Below are 23,414 nucleotides of genomic sequence, written 5' to 3'. Positions count from 1 at the left end.
TAAATAAAGTATGAAGACCAATTGAAAAGTTGCTTAAAATTGTATAACATTCTAAAAATTAACTCAAAGTCCATTAACGACTGTGCTAGGCAAGTGCTAATTAACTGTGTGGAGTAGAGTAAAGCCAACCTGGTTCATTATATATATAATATATAGAAATACCTAATTTTTTGCCTTGGATTATATGACTTTCATGGAAAGCCACCAAACTATTGATCTTGAACTGGTCTCGAGTAGCTAAAAACTGGTAGAAAGTCAAGTGTCAGTTCTGCAGCCATTCTTGGCTCATCTCTTTCCTCTTTCTCTCTTTCAACCTACTTTCCATATTAGACATTTGCATGTTTCCTTCAGAAAGCGAAGGCAAATGATGCTGCCGTCACAGTGGGTTTGTGTTTACACCTATTTGTCGAATGTGTTGGACTGTGTCCATGTATGGATGTTACTCTGTGCTTAAAGGAGAAGTCAAGCCTGAAGAAGTCGACAGAAAGGCTCATTATATACTAAACTCGCTGCGGTTCAGCAGCCCTGTAACAGTAATTATAGAGGACTTTAAAGGGATATTGTCATGGAAAAGCATGTTTTGTTTTTTTTTTAAATAGTACTGCTCCAGCGGAATTCTGCACTGAAATCTGTTTTTCAAAAGAGCAAACTGATTTTTTTATATTTAATTTTGAAATCTGACATGGGGCTAGACATATTGTCAGTTTCCCAGCTGCCCCCAGTAATGTGACTTGTGCTCTGATAAACTTCAATCACTCTTTACTGTTGTACTGCAAGTTGGAATGATATCACCCCTCCCTTTCCCCCCCAGCAGCCAAACAACAGAACAATGGGAAGGTAACCAGATAACAGCTGCCTGGTAGATCTAAGAACAGCACTCAATAGTAAAATCCAGGTCCCACTGAGACACATTCAGTTACATTGAGTAGGAGAAACAACAGCCTGCCAGAAAGCAGTTCCATCCTAAAGTGCTGGCTCTTTTTGAAAGCACATGACCAGGCAAAATGACCTGAGATGCACCTACACACCAATATTACAACTAAAAAATACACTTGCTGTTTCAGGAATGAAATTTTATATTGTAGAGTGAATTAATTGCAGTGTAAATAGTGTCATTTGGAAATAAAAACAACACCATAAAAATCATAACAGAATCCCTTTAATATTGTCAAGGAGAGCTCGCCATCTTGAATCTGGTTTGATCATGTTTTGAGTGTCAGTGGCACTGCACATGCTCAGTGTGCTCTGGGCTGATGTTGAGAAGCTAAGCTTAGGGGTCACCTTAGGGGGGCTAGTAAGGAGCCAAAAACATATCTCAATAAGTTCTTTCTCCTTCTCCTTTTATATCTGCAGGAACATAGAGCTGCCCCTTTGTGCTAACAAATAGCCAGCCATTGTCACCTCCTCCCAAAGGGCACCCCTTAATGCCCTGGCACTTACATAAAGCCTGAAAATGATTACCAACCAACAGTGCCTTCTTGTTAACATGGAGAAGCAACAAAGCAAACTACCCTACCAAACTGGTTTGACTTAAATAGTAGCATCTCCTTAGTAACTGAGTGCCATTGTGCTTTGTGGACATTTACCCGGTCTGTTCATTATGGGTGGGAACGCCCAACTGCAACTGGACTGTACCATTTTGTTTGTCAGGTTTTGTCAGGTGCCTTTCTGCATGGAAGCGTTACTGCCTGCTTCATGGTGCATGTGACTTTCACTATTGCAGCTCTGACCTTTTGGGTTCTGCTCTGTAGGTTTCACAAACACAGTATTTGAAATCAGATAAAGCTCAGTTGGATTCCGATCCTCCCCAGATTTTGGTAGTTATGAACAAGGACACTTTATATTTGTTCCTCGTTATAATGTATAATATTTCATAGAGTCGTTCTGGGTAAAACTGTAATTAAATTAACTTGAAAATGTGCATAGAGAAGTGTATTTTAATGGATTTTGCCTTTCTTTGTCTCAAAAATTTAGCAAAATCACTGTAAGCAGCAGTCCAGCCCTGCTTTATGGCAGCTGAGATTCTAGCTATCTGTATAACAGAACATTCTGTCCCAGTGGCTGCACAGATCCTATCTGATCCCCATTGTAAGAAGCAGTCCTGTCCTGCTTTATGGCAGCTGAGATTCTAGCTATCTGTATAACAGAGCATTCTGTCCCAGTGGCTGCACAGATCCTATCTGATCCCCATTGTAAGCAGCAGTCCTGTCCTGCTTTATGGCAGCTGAGATTCTAGCTATCTGTATAACAGAACATTCTGTCCCAGTGGCTGCACAGATCCTATCTGATCCCCATTGTAAGCAGCAGTCCTGTCCTGCTTTATGGCAGCTGAGATTCTAGCTATCTGTATAACAGAACATTCTGTCCCAGTGGCTGCACAGATCCTATCTGATCCCCATTGTAAGCAACAGTGGGATAGCAGGTATAGTAGGGAGAGATGGTGCCTATAGTAACAGTGGGATAATAGTTTCTGGGAAGGGAGTGTGACTGTGGGATAGCAGGTATAGTAGGGAGAGATGGTGTCTATAGTAACAGTGGGATAATAGTTTCTGGGAAGGGAGTGTGACTGTGGGATAGCAGGTATAGTAGGGAGAGATGGTGTCTATAGTAACAGTGGGATAATAGTCTCTGGGAAGGGAGTGTGACTGTGGGATAGCAGGTATAGTAGGGAGAGATGGTGTCTATAGTAACAGTGGATAATAGTCTCTGGGAAGGGAGTGTGACTGTGGGATAGCAGGTATAGTAGGGAGAGATGGTGTCTATAGTAACAGTGGGATAATAGTCTCTGGGAAGGGAGTGTGACTGTGGGATAGCAGGTATAGTAGGGAGAGATGGTGTCTATAGTAACAGTGGGATAATAGTCTCTGGGAAGAGAGTGTGACTGTGGGATAGCAGGTATAGTAGGGAGAGATGGTGTCTATAGTAACAGTGGATAATAGTCTCTGGGAAGGGAGTGTGACTGTGGGATAGCAGGTATAGTAGGGAGAGATGGTGTCTATAGTAACAGTGGATAATAGTCTCTGGGAAGGGAGTGTGACTGTGGGATAGCAGGTATAGTAGGGAGAGATGGTGTCTATAGTAACAGTGGGATAATAGTCTCTGGGAAGGGAGTGTGACTGTGGGATAGCAGGTATAGTAGGGAGAGATGGTGCCTATAGTAACAGTGGGATAATAGTCTCTGGGAAGGGAGTGTGACTGTGGGATAGCAGGTATAGTAGGGAGAGATGGTGTCTATAGTAACAGTGGATAATAGTCTCTGGGAAGGGAGTGTGACTGTGGGATAGCAGGTATAGTAGGGAGAGATGGTGCCTATAGTAACAGTGGATAATAGTCTCTGGGAAGGGAGTGTGACTGTGGGATAACAGGTATAGTAGGGAGAAATAGTCCATATCACTACAACACTATACTTGGTCTCTCACCAACCTCATTGGTTATTTTTCTTCCCTTCATCTTTAAAATCATCCCCACTAAACCCCCCTCCCCACCCCTCAGTTCTCTATCTCAGGCTCTCTGCTTCCTTTTTGTGGTTGGAAAATTCTCTGCTGCTATTTTGCAATATTCCGTCAATTAAATTTCCATCATGTGACTCCTTACAGCACAACCACAATATCACACACAGGGTTGTCGTGCAACAAAACGTTTCATCATTGTGCACAGAGAGACACACGCGCAGCCACTGGCAGGTGCTTTATTATTAAAGTTCGGTGCTTTTTGGGTGACACAAAGCACAATTGCCTTTCCACTGCCCAAACACCACGAAAACCATCCATTTAGATTTAGTCTAATTGTGAAGGTGCAGTGAGTTAGAGTTATGGTGTTGTGGTGGATTTTAGTGGTTTATCACCTGCAAAATACTGGCACCTCTGCACCAGCTCATTGTACAGAGAGAGAGACAGAGACAAGAGGAGAGTGTTGGAAGGGTTACTGTCTGCTCTTATTTCCCTACAGAAATAGGGATTGGTAACACTAGATAGGTACCTAATATATAGAGACAAGAGGAAAGTGTTGGAAGGGTTACTGTCTGCTCTCTCTCATTTCCCTACAGAAATAGGGATTGGTAACACTAGATAGGTACCTAATATATAGAGACAAGAGGAGAGTGTTGGAAGGGTTACTGTCTGCTCTCTCTCATTTCCCTACAGAAATAGGGATTGGTAACACTAGATAGGTACCTAATATATAGAGACAGCCTCTGGCTATGGCTGGAATGCTAGGAGCTATACAATATATGTATTTTGTAAGTTTAAAGGGATACTGTCATTGGAAAACATGTTTTTTTTCTCAAAACACAACAGTTAATAGTGCTGCTCCAGCAGAATTCTGCACTGAAATCCATTTCTCAAAAGAGCAAACAGATTTTTTTATATTTAATTTTGAAATCTGACATGGGGCTAGACATATTGTCAGTTTCCCAGCTGCCCCCAGTAATGTGACTTGTGCCTGCACTTTAGGATGGAACTACTTCCTGGCAGGCTGTTATTTCTCCTACTTAAAGGGATCCTGTCATCGGAAAGCATGTTTTTTTTCCAAAACGCATCAGTTAATAGTGCTGCTCCAGCAGAATTCTGCACTGAAATCCATTTCTCAAAAGAGCAAACAGATTTTTTTTTATATTCAATTTTGAAATCTGACATGGGGCTAGACATTTTGTCAATTTCCCAGCTGCCCTTGGTCATGTGACTTGTGCCTGCACTTTAGGAGAGGAATGCTTTCTGGCAGGCTGCTGTTTTTCCTTCTCAATGTAACTGAATGTGTCTCAGTGGAACATGGGTTTTTACTATTGAGTGTTCAACCAGGCAGCTGTTATCTTGTGTTAGGGAGCTGTTATCTGGTTACCTTCCCATTGTTCTTTTGTTTGGCTGCTGGGGGAAAAGGGGAGGGGGTGATATCACTCCAACTTGCAGTACAGCAGTAAAGAGTGACTGAAGTTTAGCCGAGCACAAGTCACATGACTGGGGGCAGCTGGGAAACTGACAATATGTCTATCCCCATGTCAGATTTCAAAATTGAATAAAACTAGTTTGCTCTTTTGAAAAACGGATTTCAGTGCAGAATTCTGCTGGAGCAGCACTATTAAATGATTCATTTTGAAAAAAAAACATGTTTTTGCCATGACAGTATCCCTTTAATTTATTAAATAATAATATACTATAATATTAATAAACGGAACCAGCTACCTTGTGAATGATTGTTATGGACTACTATCCCCCGTCCAAAAAATGACTCTCTTTCTATTCCCTTTACATAGTGTTGCTATTTTAACAGCCACATTGAGATGCTGAGGATGGGGAAGAAAGAAATGCAAATAAGAGGGAGAATGCTGAATATAGAGATTACGGAAGGCAGAATAAAGAAGTCATAGAATGGGCGAGGGGCAGGAGAGGGGAATTAAGCTCTCAGATCTTGCATTTTCCACAACATTTTTTTTTTTTTTTTTAGTTCTGCAGCTCTCAACCGACAGTCTAAAACTGCTTATATGCCACAAGCCACTAAAAATAGCAAATTAAAGGGGAAGTAAACCTAAAAATAAAATTTTACCTAATGTAGTTCTAACCAACTTTCAACTATCAAATCATCATGACTGTGTGTAAATGCAGCGGCTTTTGAATGCAGTCTCTGTACTGGTGGTTCTGACTATTGAAACGATGCAGCAGATGGCACATAATGCAGTGGGGCAATATGCCGTGGAGGTGCAATATTTGGATGTTTATCATGGTCAGAACTAACTGGCGTCTTCCAACAGGTGGTATCACGGGTACCTGTCAGGCACAGATTCTGAGAAGTTGTTGCAGAAGACAGGGGAGCCCTGGACCTTCCTGGTTAGAGAGAGTCGCAGCAAACCCGGGGATTTTGTTATCTCTATCCTAACCCCAGAGCAGAAAGACGGGGCGCAGAAGGTGACACACGTCAAGATAAATACAGTGGTAACTATGACACATTTACGTTTCTATAAAATACACCAGAGCCATGAATATCCAATAAATTATATCCTGATAAACACTGTTTAGTGATGTCATCGGTTATAACCTTAGTGATGTCATTTCTGTCACATGACTCGCTGAAACGTGTGTATTATAATAAATAAAGTACCCCCTGTTGCAAAATATGAGGATATTAGAAGTCACCTTGGAGTTCCATGACCTGTATAAAAGTTATGAACTCCTCGGTAACTTATAATATCCTTATATTTTACAAGAGGGGGTACTTTATTCACTATATAAACACACGCACGGCCAATATACACTGCTATATACACACAGGCGTTTATATACCCAGAGAGAATAGACCCACTTATATACCCTGACATATGTACGTTATATATATAAAAAACACTAAGGGGCAGATTTCTAAATTCTAATTCAAATTTTTGGAATTTTTGGTCAAAATTCACAAATTCCAGTTGGGAAAAAATCCAAACTCGAATTCGAATGCCAGATTTATCGTACCCCGAAGTAACTTGAATTCGATAGGTCGCCGCCTAAAACCTGCCGAGTTCATGTAGAAGCCAATGGCAGAGGTCCGTTGGTCCATTTGAAGATGTTAATAGCCTTCCTGACATTTGAGGTTTTTTTTTGGAAAAATTCGGTAATATTCGTTCAAATTCTAAATGTCGAGTTTTTTCGAGGTCATTTGAGGTAAAAAAAAAAAAAAGCTCTATCACTCGATCTTTGATAAATCTGCCCTATAGTTTTCACCCCGCTTGTAGAAACAAATTGCCTGGTCAGCAGAACTAACAATCTATTCCTTCCCTTGGCAGGGGGACACATATAATATCGGCAGGGAGACGTTTGAGTCACTTACAGACCTTATCGAGTGGCACAAGAAGAAGCCAATAGAGGAAGCAACAGGGACATTTTTATACCTAAAAAAGGTCAGTAAGTACAACCAACCTCTTCCTCACTCTTGTTGTCTCTTCTTAAACTGTACCCTTTACTTTATCTGTCATTCCTTCATCTTGTTTCTCTAATTTAAGGTGAGAAAAATGGGCCCCATACAAGGGAAAACCAGATATAGGGAAAATAACACCCCTTAGAGAAGGGGGGGACTGGCATTTGTGATTTGGCATCCATGAGGTTAACTGAAATACAGTAAATGCCCCTCCCCATTATACAGTATTTACCCAAGTCATTAAAGGAGAAGGAAAGGCTAAAAGTAAGTAAGCTTTATCAGAAAGGTCTATATAAATACACCAGTAAACCCTCAAAGTAATGCTGCTCTGAGTCATCTGTCAAAAGAAACAGCACATTTCTTTCCTTCTATTGTGTACTCATGGGCTTCTGTATCAGACTTCCTGTTTTCAGCTTAAACCTCCAGGGCTAGGGCTTGAGCATGCTCAGTTAGATCCTCTCCCTCCCTGCTGTAATCTGAGCCCAGAGCTATGAGTGAGCAGGGAGAGACTCAGGCAGGAAGTGATGTCACACCAAGCCAATATGGCAGCTGCTATCCTAACAAACAAAGAGTTTCTAGAGCTGATTACTCAGGTATGGTAAAGCATTCTACAGAATAAATATAGTGTTACAGCTTGCACTATTGTGTCTAATCTATTGCCAATAAACTGCCTCGGTAGCTTTCCTTCTCCTTTAACTATAATTCTACTTCTGGCACCTTGGCTGTTCTCTTTCCCATGGCCAGAGAGTCAAAGCTTGCAGCTGAATGAATGGCCTAGCTAGGTTTTTCCATAGCACTGAGCATTTTAAGTATGAAGTTAAGAACTCTCTCAAGCTGTTAAAGCTCCCTTAATCCTTACACACCTTCCAGTGGTGGATTTGTGCTTGACCATGGGAAAGAGAGCAGCCCAGAAACAAGAAATATGACAATCACCTCTCCAAGGTTATCTAATGGGGCAAATATCGTTCTCCTCCTCACAGCAGGGGTTCCTAGCAAAGCTTTTGTAAATAGGCTCCTTTCACTATAATTGTCATCTCTATTCTGAGTTCTTTCTCCCACAGCCTTATTACTCCACAAGAGTCAATGCTGCTGACATTGAAAATCGGATGAAAGAATTAAACAAGAAGTCGGAGCAAGACGAGGCGGCCAAAGCCGGATTCTGGGAAGAGTTTGATGTAAGCGGCAACCCCACGAATGACATCCTTTCCATTTGCTTGTCTTTACCTCTTGTCTACCTCTTTGAACCCATTCTGTTCTACTGCGTGTTAGAGCTCAGTGGCAGTACTGAGCTCTAACAAGGGCCAACAGACCTCAAGCCTATAGATCAATTTTAATCCAGGGACTAGTCCGATTTCCATTTTGGAAGGAATTTTTTCCCCCTCTGAGGCAAATTGGTCAGGGTTCAAATGGGTTTTTCGCCTTCCTCTGGATCAACTGGCAGTTAGGCAGGTTATTTATAGACTAGTGCTTTAACTTGATGGACGTGTCTTTTTTCAACATAACTTACTATGTTACTATGTTACTGTGTAATTAAAGCTCACCAGTGTAAACATTGGGTTTAGGTGCCAAGGGCCAAACCTTCAGCTATGGGGAATAGAATACCATGAAAACAATGCAGGACTTGCACTCCCAAAAACTCCAACATACAACTGTAAAAAAGTAAAAAGTTTAATCATATAACATGTCCATAGAAGGCTTAAAATTTTGCACTAGACTGATGAGTCTCAGTAAGGGTGGGACCTGCCTGTAGTTGGGATCTAACATGCGTGGACTGATTGGTTGAGGTTCAACCTGTAATGTATTCCAAAATGGAAAACTCTCAGGTTTACTTTGACCAGTTGAAATGGCACTAGACCATGGGTCCCAACGGTGGTGCTCACCCTCCTGGGGGGGAGGACTTGGAGCAGATGGACCTTCAACCAAGGCTTAAAGGATAAGCGCCACCTGCTGGTCATTTTCCCACCAGTCTGACCACCAAGTAGTCAAGGAAGTTGTCAGGAGAAAGAAAGAGGCTGCTCTGATGTTCTTCTGCTTAGGAATAAAATTAGAAACCTTTCTCAAATCTTCCCTAAGCAGAAGAACATCAGCCTCTTTCTTTCTCCTGACAACTTCCTTGACTACTTGGTGGTCAGACTGGTGGGAAACTGACCAGCAGGTGGCGCTGTTGTAACACAATTCATTCATATTAACTGCACGTGTATCCCTTAATATCTTGGAAATAAAAATAAATAAATAATGAATGTATATGACAAAAGTGCTTAGAATAGGCCCCTCATCAATTTTACATTACCTTATTTTAAAAGTTTACTTATCCTTTAAACCACTGCACTAGACTAATATGCAAATGCTCAATGAAATGAATGTATTTCATGTATCACCGTCTGATTTCTCCTCTTGGGACTCCCACAGGCTCTGCAGAAGCAGGAACCCAAGGTGCACAATGACCGTAAAGAGGGACAAAGGCCGGAGAATAAAAGCAAAAACCGCTACAAGAATATTCTGCCCTGTGAGTCTCCTCACCTTGTCTTTAGTCTCATCCTTTTTATACTTTTTACATTTCCTACATGGAAGTAAAGGCAGGATAGTGGTATTACTACATGAAGTATCAGATAAAGTTTATTAACACAGAGGGTAAGTGCCAATATATATATTTATAGGGAAGAATAGCTTTATCGCTTGCAGGCCTCATATTTTACAACAAGGGTAATTTATTTGCTACAATTTGTTGTTCTTGTGTATAATAAATGAATAAACCAATAATGCTCAGTGGGGGGGGGTACAAAGTCCACATCTTCAGTATTATTACTGACCAGGGCATATGCTGATGGGCTGTAGGCATAACAATGGCAAAGATGTGGGTACATATTTAGCCCCCATGCCCTTCATGTTTCTCTTGTCACTACCTTTTCTCAAAAGTACAACAAAAACACACATTTTTAGTTATTTTATCTATTTATGAGAAAAGTAGGAATTAACAGTAAGTAAGTGAAGTGAGCTCCTCAATACATACACAATACAAACTTAATACAAACTTAATACACACGCAATACATACTCAATACAAACTTAATACATACGCAATACGTACTCAATACATACTCAATACACACGCAATACATACTCAATACAAACTTAATACATACGCAATACGTACTCAATACATACTCAATACAAACTTAATACAAACTTAATACATACTCAATACAAACTTAATAAATACATACTCAATACAAACTAAATACATACTCAATACAAACTTAATACATACGCAATACATACTCAATACAAACTTAATAAATACATACTCAATACAAACTTAATAAATACATACTCAATACAAACTTAATACATACGCAATACATACTCAATACATACTCAATACAAACTTAATACATACGCAATACAAACTTAATAAATACATACTCAATACAAACTTAATAAATACATACTCAATACAAACTAAATACATACTCAATACAAACTTAATACATACGCAATACATACTCAATACAAACTTAATACATACGCAATACAAACTTAATAAATACATACTCAATACAAACTTAATAAATACATACTCAATACAAACTTAATAAATACATACTCAATACAAACTTAATACATACATACTCAATACAAACTTAATAAATACATACTCAATACAAACTTAATACATACGCAATACATACTCAATACAAACTTAATACATACGCAATACAAACTTAATAAATACATACTTAATACAAACTTAATAAATACATACTCAATACAAACTTAATACATACGCAATACATACTCAATACATACGCAATACAAACTCAATACATACGCAATACAAACAATACAAACTTAATACATACGCAATACAAACTCAATACAAACTTAATATATACGCAATACATAGTCAATACATACTCAATACATACGCAATACAAACTTAATACATACTTAATAAATACATACTCAATACAAACTGAATACGTACTCAATACTTCATGCTTTTGCAGCTTTTATTGCTCTGTTTCTATGTTGTTTTGGGCTAGGTCTCCCCCTAGTGAACAAAATATTCCAAATACCCAATATACTCATGTAATTGGAATCTTATCCACCGCTGACTACTCAGTTGACTTTAAATCCCACTCCGTAACTGACCTTGGGAAAGAGAGCATAAGTTTGGGCCCAGTTTTGTAGAAGAACCTCACAGATATGGTGAAAAATAGTGGTTCTGTGCATGGTATTTAGGGGGAGAAGTAACCCAAAGCAACAAATCAAACATTAGAATTTAGTGGTCGTCTGTTTAAAAGCAAACATCCTGTTGCTATGGGTTACTGCTTCTGGGCAAATGAGAGAGAGATAAAGAAAGAGACAGAGAAAGAGCGAGGGGTGGCGAAAGAAAGAAAGAAAAAGAGAGAGAGATAGACAGAGAAAAAAAGACATAGAAAGAGAGAGAAAGCGAGAGAGAAAGAAAGAGAAAAAGAAAGACATGAAAGAGAGAGAGAAAAAGCGAGAGAGACAGCGAAAGAAAGAGACACAGAGAAAGTGAAAGAAAGAGAAAGAAAAAGAAAGAAAGAAAAAGTCAGAGAGAGAGAGAGAGGATGATTTTTGTATTACATTCCCCAGAATCCTCTAAAGGTTCCAGTGCTGGTAGTTATAGTTCCTTACAAGCTGGAAGGCAGGTTGGGCTGGAACACAAACTCATTCACTTCTTATGACTCCATCTCTAATATTTGCCTTCTTTCTTCTTCCTTGTTTTATAGATGATCACACAAGAGTTATACTGAAATGTGGAGACAATAACACCCCCGGCTCTGATTATATCAATGCCAACTATGTTAATGTGAGTAATGGAGTAGAGTGGGGGCTTCAGCTCTACTTACCTCTGCCATAGCTACTCAATACCCTTCTTATCTGCTATACGGTAACTACCCACCTGCCCCTCCTGTACTCAATTAAAAAAAGTAAAATTTGGATTCTTTCGATAAAAACAGGAGTCTGTGGGAGACAGCATTTCTGTAATTCGGAGTTTTCTGGATAAAGGGTTTCTGGATAACAGCTTCCATAGCTATATATATATATATATATATATTAGGGATGCACCGAATCCACTATTTGGGATTTGAGCCGATTCCCCAATTCCTTTAAGAAAGATTTGGCAAAATACTGAACCAAATGCAAATTAGGGACGGGAAGGGAAACCCATTTTTTACTTCCTTGTTTTGTGACAAAAAGTTACGTGATTTACCTTCCCATCATTCATTTGCATATGCAAATTAGGGGTTGGATTTGGTTCAGCCAAACTGAATCGTGGAATTGCTGCATCCCTAATTATTATACAAGTTGCAGAGGACAGGCTTATTTAAGACCGCTAGATCCCAAGCATTCTGGATTATAGATCCCATACTCTCTGGATAATAGATCCCATACTCTCTGGATAATAGATCCCATACTCTCTGGATAATAGATCCCACACTCTCTGGATAATAGATCCCATACTCTCTGGACTATAGATCCCATACTCTCTGGATTATAGATCCCATACTCTCTGGATAATAGATCCCATACTCCCTTGGTGGATCTGATAGGCCTCACATAGATCTATTTTGAATGGAAACGACAGTCTTTTCTGTATTGAATCACATTAAAGTTACTGGTTACTATCACCACTGAAAGGGAGGCTCATATTCTGAATTTTTCGTGGCCAAGGCATGTGAATTGTTTTATTTAACACTGCTGACTTATCATGTTATAACCCATAAGGCTTTTGGGTAAAGTGCATTTCTGCTGTATAACAAGCGAGGGATTGTTACATAACTGAGGAACTGGGAAGTGGAAATGCACAAGTGCTGACTGTCGGCTGTACATTATCTGTCAGAAAGGGAAGTAACGTTTCCCACATTCACTAACACACACTTATATATCGCTGATGTCATCAATGGGACAAAAGCTCCCGTATATATCAAGCAGCCCATCACTAAAGCTACAGTAGCTGTGAAATCAAGTTGTACTGGTTCTCTATAAAGAATGTGCGGTGTCACTGGTCATTGTACAGGTATGGGATCTGTTATCCGGAACCCCGTTATCCATAAAACTCTGAATTAAAGAAAGGCCGTCTATAAAACTCCATTTTATCCAAATAATCCACATTTTTAAAAATGATTTCCCTTTTCTGTGTAATAATATAACAGTTGCTTGTACTTGATCCCAACTAAGATATAATTAATCCTTATTGGAGGCAAAACCCGCCTATTGGGTTTATTTAATGTTTATGTGATTTTCTCGTAGATTTAAGGTATGAAATTATAGAAAGATCTGTTATTCAGAAAACCCCAGGTCCCGAGCATTCTGGATAACAGGTCCCATACCTGAATTGTCTTTACATATAAATCTCATCCTAAGTGGGACACAGAAGATTAAGTGTTTACTTAAGCCTGAAAATAACGTTTAATGTGAGTTGGATTAATAACAGACTGTCCTTACAGTTCTTTTGGTTTTACAATTAGAACAAGCTTTGGGGGGATGGTGAACCCCCGAAACGTTTCATAGCTTGCCAAGGTTGCCTGAATTCCACCACTGGGGACTTCTGGGAGATGGTCTGGCAGGAGAACAGTCGTGTTATTGTAATGACCACCAAAGAGATAGAGAAAGGCCGGGTAAGTGTCACATATGTCTGCATGTGTTGCAGACACAGTAGGGTGCTTACAGTAGGGTGCATACAGTAGGGTGCATACAGCAGGGTGCATACAGCAGGGTGCTTACAGTAGGGTGCTTATAGTAGCGTGCTTACAGTAGGGTGCATACAGTAGGGTGCTTACAGTAGGGTCCTTACAGTAGGGTGCATACAGTAGAGTGCTTACAGTTGTATTTAAGAGAATGATGGGGGAAGCCATGACCTGTGGAGCAGTAGATAAGAAAGGTGCAGCAAAATGAGATGCCATAGCTGGCACATTCACCCACCCACAAAAAGAACAACACCGGCACACGAGGCTTGTATCTGCAGGGCAAGCCCTTGCAAAAGATTTTTACTGCGGTGGTGCAACGTTTCGGGGCTCCGCCCCTTTGTCAAGCATGCTACATACAGGTGCAATTAGGCATTTTAAAGACAAACCAATTAGTGCTTCATTATGCAAACAATGTGAAAGTTCAAAATTCAAATAAAAAAATTTTCATATATAGGTACTAATTGTCAAAGATACATAAAATACATCGGAAAAAAGATTATTGTAAAAATTCTTTGGTTCTTTTCACAGTTATTATATTTAAATATCATTATAAATAGTGTCATTTTAAATAGTGTAAAAAACGCAATACTTTTAAGTCCATATATCTGACAAACAGCAGCAGAAACAAAGTCCCAGTGTTGAACAACTTAATTGAAACAGTTGTTACCATTGACCTAAGAGGAAGATAAAAGTTACAAAAAATCTATACAAAAGATAAAAAGTTAAAAACATAATCTTACCCTACATCTCAAGGAGGGAAAAAGTTACAGATACCTGTCCCTGTAGTTTAGGCAAAGCAATTTTCTCATCTGTAAGGGAAGTAGGAAGGCTTATTAGACAGATTTTATAAAAAGCAGGACAAATTAAATTCTTCATTCAATCCCCTCGGATATCTTGTTTGCAATAACCACATCCAGTAACATTCTCTCTGAGAGAGTAGACGTTTTTTATCCTGTCCCTGTTTAGTTGTGATTTTTTCCAAGATTTGCCACCGGATTTGTGCCACCCGGTGCCCATGTTCAAAAAAATGTTTGGCTAACATGGTCTCTTTTTTAAATTTTGTAACCTCAGTTTTAATCTTTGTCTCTTCCCCTGTAATTGTGGGTGGATGGTAATTACGTATGACAGATTTGTGTTCGTTTAGGCGGACTTTTATAGGACGTGATGTCTGTCCCACATAGGCAAGTCCGCATGGGCATTTGATGCAATAAATAACCTCATAGCTGTCGCATGTAAAAAATCCCTTTATTTTATGTTTTGTTCCTTGGTGGGGGTGAGTGACTGCATTACCTGGAATTATTCCATTGCAGTGACCGCAATTTCTGCAGGGGAAGGTTCCTATAGAGTGTTCAGTTAGGCGACTTGTATCGAATTGCTGGCCTCTAGGTTTAATTAATTGGCCTACATTTTTCCCTCTCCTGTATGAAAATAAAGGGGGGGCCTGAAATAGATGTCCAAATTTGGGATCAGATTTTAATATATCCCAATGTTTGAGAATAATTCTTTTACATAGTTGAGAATTACTATCAAACGAACTGACAAAAGGAATTCTTTTGGCTTTATCACTTTGTTTAATTTGTTTTTTGACTAGTAACTCACTTCTTGGTAAATTTCGTACTTCTTCTTTTTTAATTTGTAGGTTTGCTCTGTCGTAGCCGCGTTCCTTAAATTTATTAATCATACATTCAGCTTGTGTGTCAAACAAATTATCAGAGGATGTGATACGTCGAACGCGTAGTAATTGGCTTTTTGGTAACCCTTTCGTAAGCCCAGGAGGGTGGAAACTGGTGGATCTCAATATATTGTTTCTATCAGTGGGCTTAGTATATAGTGAGGTTACAAAACTTGACCCAGTGACTGTGATGTTAACATCCAAAAAGTGTATTTCTTTAGAATCAAATTCAAGGGTAAATTGAATTGTTGGGTGGACTGTATTTAAATGTATCAGGAAATTAGTCAGTGTTTCAAGTGTGCCAGACCACAGAAAAAATGTGTCGTCCACATATCTCATATATGCCTTGATGTATTTAGCATATTCCTCATTGGAAAAAATAAACGTATTTTCAAAAGCATCCATAAAAATGTTCGCATAGGCATGTAGGGTAAGATTATGTTTTTAACTTTTTATCTTTTGTATAGATTTTTTGTAACTTTTATCTTCCTCTTAGGTCAATGGTAACAACTGTTTCAATTAAGTTGTTCAACACTGGGACTTTGTTTCTGCTGCTGTTTGTCAGATATATGGACTTAAAAGTATTGCGTTTTTTACACTATTTAAAATGACACTATTTATAATGATATTTAAATATAATAACTGTGAAAAGAACCAAAGAATTTTTACAATAATCTTTTTTCCGATGTATTTTATGTATCTTTGACAATTAGTACCTATATATGAAAATTTTTTTATTTGAATTTTGAACTTTCACATTGTTTGCATAATGAAGCACTAATTGGTTTGTCTTTAAAATGCCTAATTGCACCTGTATGTAGCATGCTTGACAAAGGGGCGGAGCCCCGAAACGTTGCACCACCGCAGTAAAAATCTTTTGCAAGGGCTTGCCCTGCAGATACAAGCCTCGTGTGCCGGTGTTGTTCTTTTTGTCCTAGTTACCGGAAGGTTACCGTGCCCTCCATTCATCGAGCACCGAGCCAATTTGTCTACTTTACTAAGGGTGTGCGAGGGTCGATCTTTATTTGAACATTCACCCACCCGTCATTCATTACATGAACATTGGGAATCTTTTTTACTACACATAGCAGAAAATACTGACATTTTTATGAATCTGTGTGCAACAATAAATACCTGTTCCTGATATATAGTTCTTCCCATCCCCGTGCTTAACCTAATATACCCACCTAGTAGCACCCAACATAACATTCTCGCATTGGGTAATCTAGTTCATAAAACTCTTAAAGTCAGTCAGCCTATCTCATTCTAGCTTAGAGCTACCACAAAATGATCTCATGCTAGACTAGTCTAGAGCTAACAGACCTAAATACCCATCTGTTGCACCCAACATGATATTCTCCCAAGGGAAATCTAGTCAATTATCCTCTCACTCTCTCTACCTATTTCACTGTAGCTTAGAGCCAGTATTCCTCTCATTCTGGCACCCAACCCGGTTGGGTCTTGAGTTGAGTCTAGCACCCAGTAAATGGACCTTCTTGTCTTGTGCAGTCAATTGTCATCACAAGCCATTTGTCTATTTTCATCCTTCTGTTTTAATCCCTTTTTATTTTCTTCCTTACTCAGACAAAATGCGTTACATACTGGCCGGATGTGGGGACCAATGGAAATAAGTTTGGGCGGTTTTGGGTAGAACTTGTAAGAGAACGTGACACCAAGGAGTATAAAGTCCGGGTTCTGCGCGTGTCAATAATAGATAGTGTGAGTTTGAGCAAATCTTCTCTGCATCCGAGGCCCATTCGTCCATTCCTCTTCCTAAGACTTTTTTTTTCTCTGTACCCATCAAATTCCTCTTCCAATAGGCAGATAGATGTAAATGTGCTATCCTTCATTTATATAGTACTAACAAGTTATATTGTACCTGCCAAAGAACAGTGAAATCATTCACATTGCCCTAGTGAAACGTAGAGTTTAATTTACCCCCCTCACCTAAAGAAAACCAACCATACTCCATACTGATAGTGCCCAGGACATCACCGCTGAGATGTACCAATCAGTGCCAGATTAGGACATGACATCACGATTAAAGATCAATGACATTTGAGAGATTGCTAGTATGACCTCAATGTTGTGTTTTACCCCTATATTAAGAGATCTGGAAAGAGATGGAGATGAAACTGCCCTTTTTGGTATGGTCAACCAGGCAAGTCTTAGGCAAGCCTGTTTAGGTCTTGACTAGTGTCTTGTTCATCATCTGTCACTTCTTAGCCAGGCTTTCCCTCTGTTAGCAAGTAAGTCTGTTTGTCTTTGCAATCCCAGACTGAAAAACCTCGTGATATCCATCACTACCAGTACCTGACCTGGCCAGATCATGGGGTTCCAGCAAACCCTGGCGGTGTCTTAAGTTTCCTGGAAGAGGTTAACTGCATGCAGGAGAGCATGCCAAAGGCTGGGCCCATTGTTGTGCACTGCAGGTAATCCCAGAATATTCACCTTCATTGGCTCACGTTCCATCCCAAAAGAATAACAGCACTAGATGTATAAAGTCCACAATGCCTCGGATCTCTTGTTTAGTACTGTTTTGCACCATCACCAATCTTCTCCATGACTTGTCTCTCTTGCAGTGCTGGGATTGGCCGCACAGGAACCATTATCGTTATCGACATGTTGCTGGACCTGATTCAAATGAAAGGTGAGAAGGTTCTAATTTCAATCACTATTACACTTGTAACTCCACCCTCCTCAAATTAGAGGAAATGTATGTCCAATTAATAGGGTGAAATACTTCACCTTAGAAAGTAATTTCAGTTGAAATACAACCAAGGTCAGTCCCACTAAAATATCTTCTATGAAGACCAGTTTGTATGGGCTCCACAACAATTAAAGATGTCTCTTCACTCAGCTATCTTACTAGGTCATTCCTCTACTAAAATATCTTCCATGAAGACCAGTTTGTATGGGCTCCACCACAACTAAAGATGTCCCTTGACTCAGCAATCTTTTCACTACATTATTGCATTTACCATTCTACCACCTCATTCTCACTCACATGACTCTTGGCTACACTTTCACCCTACATTCATTTATCTGTGCCCCTCCATGTGCCTCCCCCAGGCGTGGACAGCGATATCGATGTGCAGAAGACCATCCAGATGGTACGAAACCAGCGGTCAGGAATGGTGCAGACTGAAGCTCAATACAAGTTCATTTACGCCGCCATAGCGCAATTTATTGACTCTACCAAATGCAAGTTGAAAGCACTGGAGGTACCAGAACTGGGGGAAATGGATCACTGTTTTGGGCTAGGTGTAATTCATATGCAGGACTTCTACATCTCTACTACTAGATGATCTCCCAAAAATGTGTAGCATTCCTGATGAGTGGTGAGATTAGCATTGGCAGAGGGTCATTTTTGTGTATGAAATTTGAAGGTATCTGTTACGATAGGTATCCCAAACCCAGAACAATCCTCGGTCTCGGCTCAGTCTTCTGCCTCTAACAACCACCTTTTGCTTTGGGAGGAGCCCTCCGCTACTCAGGTGCTGCCAGGTCTTATAGCAAAAGGATCAGGGAGAGTGTTCTGGGCAGGCAAGGGGATGAAGAAGCGTAGTCAAGGGGCAGGTCAATAACAAGGATCAGACAATACGGTACCAAATAAGGATGAGAAGCGAAGTCGAGGTCACAGGCCAGGGTCAAACCAAACAGGAACAAGGTACACAATCAGAATCCAAAAAGTAGTCAAACAACAGGCAAGGGTCAAGAATATGTAAGTGCAACTAGGAACTATGAAGATAAACCTATATCTGGCAATGATTCAGTGAAGGGCAGAGGCCTTTATAGGCAGCCTAATGGCCTACACTGATCACATGGGGCCAGATTGATAACAGCTGAACCAAGCCCTGCCTATTTGCAATTACAAGTATAGCAACGGGAGTTAACGAGGGCTTTAGCTATCTGCTCACATAGAGCAATGGTAACTCAGACAGCCCCAAAACACTAGCTTCCTGCTCAGGGAGGATGTTACAGTATCCCAGAGCCAATTCCATGTATATTACCAGGCCGGGGCCACTTGTCACCCCCCTTTCCCCTCCCCCCTTCATAGGCAAACGCAAAGTCTTATCTTGTTGGGTCCAGAGCATTGAGATTGATGCACAGGAGATTTGAAAAGCTATGTCCCCAATGTCTCCAGTGCTTCTGAAGCCATTGTGATGTGGTTGGGGGACATGCCGACCCTAAAATTCTGCTGCCCTTCCACTAATCCAGACCTGACCAGGTATACTGCCAAACAGAGACTCCGGTAGTCTGCCAGTCCTCATAGGGGCTACCATAGCCAATCACAGCCCTTATTTGGCACCCCAGGAACATTTTTCAGACTTGTGTTGCTCATGGGTAGAGAAGGTTGGGGACCCCTGATTTAAGGTATCCGAGATCCAGTTTCATGTATAACACCCTAGAAGACATGGGAGGATAAATTCAGTGCCAATTTCATATACAATACCTGCCAGAACACATGGCAGGATCAGCTTTTATGGAAAAATATAGTGGCACTTTAATTTCTAATTCTTCCCAAATCTCACATCTGAATGATGTCTATCGGGGGGGGGGGGGGGGTTAGCAGAGAAATGATACAAGGATTAGAAGAGGTGAAGACAGTTGCGGGGTGAGGTTTTACAGCGAGAGAATTTACGGCATTATTTCTTTCTGCTTCACAGAACAAAAAGGTGACGGAATCTGAATATGGAAATTTGGGGGTCTCCCTAATGAAAATGAAAGTGACACGAAGTTCCTCGAAGTAAGATTTGCCATCGGGTCCTATAAAAGCTGCCGGAATCTTGTGATGCTTGTTATTTTACAAGATGTAGTAGAGAAAAAGATGGTCACCTCAAAAGTTTTTGGCATTTTTTTCAGGCACTTTTACTGGGGGGGGGGGGAGGCATAGCGGCAACGAGACTTCTAAAATGTCATCATTCAGTAACGGAGCAGAGAATCAACACAAGGTTGAAGGGTAAACGTTAGATCTTCACCCTCCTATTTTAGGTGGTCATCTATAATAAGTTCTTTATTTGGCCCTGGGACTTTTATTTATGGCTCCAAAACAAACTTTTTGGGAGTTCAGCTACCAACACAACAATTCTTCCCTCTACCGGCACCTACTCTGTAACTAAACTATACAGTTTGGCAAAGGGGTCAATGAACCCATTATCCAGAAACCCATTATCCAGAAAGCTGTATAATAAAGGAAGGCCAATTCCTGTGGGGGTCCCATTTAATCAAATAATTCTTCAATTTCAACTGATTTGCTTACCTTTAATAGGAACACAGCACCATGTACAGTAATTGCTCGTAACTAAGCTGATTGAATCCTTTTTGGGGGAAACCCCACCTAATGGTTTGTGTTTGTTTTTGAATGATGTTTTAACAGCCTTAAGGTAAAAGCACGAGGCACAAGATAATATTTCAGATAATATTTCCTAAACCTGCGCTACTGGACACGACCTTTTCAGGGAATGAAGAATAGTTAAATAGTTAAATATTACCTCGTTTTGTGGGGGAGCTTCCTCTTTCCTATTAACATTTTTTTTTTTAGGCTTCTGCTCATTTATTTTCTCTTGATTTCTCCTGATCTTTTGTCTTTAGCCAGAATGGGGTCTTGTTATGCCCGAGGTTTGTATTTGTCTTGTCAACTGTGGATGACGAAATGGTTGAGGAAGATCTACATTTTTCCAATTTGCTTTACCATTAAAGGGCATGTAAAGGCAAAACAAATAAAATCAAATTTTTTACTTTCTTAAATGAAAAAGAAACCTATCTCCAATATACTTTAATTAAAAAATGTGTAACCTGATTATATTGCAGTGAAATTCTCACTTCATTTACTGCTATGGAGAGGAATTGTCAGACGGTCCCTAACTGCTCTGCAGGAAAACAATCATACTTATGAACAGCAGGGGGAGCCCCCGCCTTACTTCCCAGCCATGCAGAACTCAAGCAGCTTTGTTTATTTCCCTGTAGAGCAGTCGGCGACTGTGTAGAGATTTCTATTGGATTTTATTTTTGCCTTTACATCCCCTTTACTGTTTCCAAATCCAGCTGCAGGGACAAAGATCATGGAGTCAGATTTAAACAGATAAACTGGGATTCTATTTGGAGGATTATTTTGCTGCAGCCACTGGTTCTGCAGAGTTGGAGAAAGTTTGTATTAAACAATACAAAAACTATAAAATCCACATTAGATTACATGACAACACAGGACCCAGTGCAGTCTGTATATTAATCAGTCTTGCTGTATCGGCTTCTGGCAGATATTATTTGACTTGTGCTGTTTTGATAATTTATGACGATCCCTAAGCAGCCCAGACCACACTGAGCATGTGCACAGTCTTGGTCTTGCAAAGATGTATAACAAAGTTACAAGATGGTGACCCCCTGTGGCCAACTTTGAAAGCATAAATCATTTGTTTCATTAGGCTTGTGGTGCAGTAACTTCATGTTTATGTTTCATATACAAAATACAGCATTTCTAGCCTTATTCTATTTTACACTTTAATTGCCCTTTAAAGGAGAATTAAACCTTGAAAATGAATGTGGCTAAAAATGCCATATTTTATATAGTGAACTTATTGCACGAGGCTAAAGTTTCAGCTTGTCAATAGCAGCAATGATCCAGGACTTCAAACTTGTCACAGGGGGTCACCATCTTGGAAAGTGTCTGTGACACTCACATGCTCAGTGGGCTCTGATTGGCTGTTGAGAAGCTAAGCTTAGGGCTCGTCACTAATTATCCAGCAGAAAATGAGCTTCCCTGGCTGTAATATAAGCTGATGCTACAGGTTTGCTGATTATTAAATTCTGATGCTAATTGCACTGGTTTCTGTGCTGCCATGTAGTAATTATGTGTATTAATTACTAATCAGCCTTATATTGTGACATTTCTATTCTATGTGTACTGTATATTGTGAGTGGCTCCCTAAGCTCAGTAAGTGACAGCAGCACAGAGCATGTGCAGTGAATCAACAGAAAAGAAGATGGGGAGCTACTGGGGCATCTTTGGAGACACAGATCTTTACTGCTAAAGGGCTGTGGTTGCCTTGGGCTGGTACAGAAGCACAAAACATCATGTACAACAATTCTAGCCACTTCTTCAGTTAGGCTTTAGTTCTCCTTTAAGGTGTTATTTCCCATTGCTCCCTGACTTTGCTCTACTTGCTCCTTTATAATAATAATAATAATAAGATGATCATAGGGGTGTCATAATAGAGAGTGAAAATCAAATTGTTGAAGCTTCTGTCGTCTGATCAAATGGCTTTACACCACCTCCCTGACCTTATAGAGGTCAACTAATAGATTCAGCTCGATTGGTCAACTCCAAGCTTTACCATTGCTGCGTCAGAAAATGAGAATAAGAGCTTTGAACTTGAGTACCCAAGTAAAGGGGAGACACTGGACTAAGTTACCAAGGGGTATGAGTCCTAGCAGGGACAATGCAAATTGCCCAATAGCTTTCACTTTAAGTAGGACATTAGGGTGCAGCATTCACACCAGAAGCTCTACATATTTGCACTGTGCTTAGGGGCAGTGTGGGAAGAGCGTTGGTGGGACATGGCTACCCTGTGCCGGGCAAGTCATTCGGGTAACTCTGCGTCTTTGCACTGCAGGAACCAGACGGAGGGAACAGTCTATGAGAATCTCAATGCCGGAAAGCAAAAAGAAGAAGTGGTGAAGAAGAAATCAGCTGAGAAACAAAGATCCTCCCTGAAAAAGAAATGACCTTAATATGCGGTACGTTATTATAATATGTTTAATGGATCCCTCTTTCTCTCTAATCCTCCTCCTTCTCCCGCAGTTGGACATTCATTATTGCCCCTCCTAATTTCTCTATTTCGCCCTCGCAGCTCCTGACTGGTTCCCGAAACGCAGTATTGTATCCGCTTGTATCCCTGGAAAAGATTGGATTCTCTTACCGCTGATTATTGATGTGTAAGTGTGAAACAAGCACCGGTACCAGAATCCAGACTGACGGCAGGGCTCCCATTGGCCTCTCACCTGAATGGTTTTTTTTATAAGCTCAGTGTCACTGTAGATTTGCTTGAAAGTGCCAAAATGTGCAGCTGTTGGTAATTTAATAAAGTTATACTTCAAGCACAGCAATGTTATATATATATATGTCAATTACTTACG

The 23,414-nt window shown here is 40.1% G+C and overlaps 1 protein-coding gene across 1 annotated transcript in view; it reads left to right on the top strand.

Annotated features, from left to right (window-relative positions):
• The window catches only part of ptpn6.L (protein tyrosine phosphatase non-receptor type 6 L homeolog), a 38,676-nt gene extending 15,293 nt beyond the window's left edge, over positions 1 to 23,383 (top strand). Inside the window, 13 exon segments of the mRNA NM_001173997.1 lie at positions 5,744 to 5,924; positions 6,758 to 6,871; positions 7,950 to 8,063; positions 9,298 to 9,394; positions 11,645 to 11,724; positions 13,388 to 13,537; positions 16,863 to 16,997; positions 17,556 to 17,710; positions 17,861 to 17,928; positions 18,351 to 18,502; positions 19,949 to 20,028; positions 22,892 to 23,015; positions 23,129 to 23,383. Of these exon segments, the coding sequence (NP_001167468.1) occupies positions 5,744 to 5,924; positions 6,758 to 6,871; positions 7,950 to 8,063; positions 9,298 to 9,394; positions 11,645 to 11,724; positions 13,388 to 13,537; positions 16,863 to 16,997; positions 17,556 to 17,710; positions 17,861 to 17,928; positions 18,351 to 18,502; positions 19,949 to 20,028; positions 22,892 to 23,003 (1,438 nt within the window). The 3' untranslated portion in view covers positions 23,004 to 23,015; positions 23,129 to 23,383.
• The last annotated feature ends 31 nt before the right edge of the window (positions 23,384 to 23,414 follow it).

The sequence above is a fragment of the Xenopus laevis genome, chromosome 7L (assembly GCF_017654675.1).
Source record: "Xenopus laevis strain J_2021 chromosome 7L, Xenopus_laevis_v10.1, whole genome shotgun sequence".
NCBI lineage: Eukaryota > Metazoa > Chordata > Amphibia > Anura > Pipidae > Xenopus > Xenopus laevis.
Note: the sequence above shows the minus strand (reverse complement) of the source record. Positions and strands in the feature narration are given on the sequence as shown.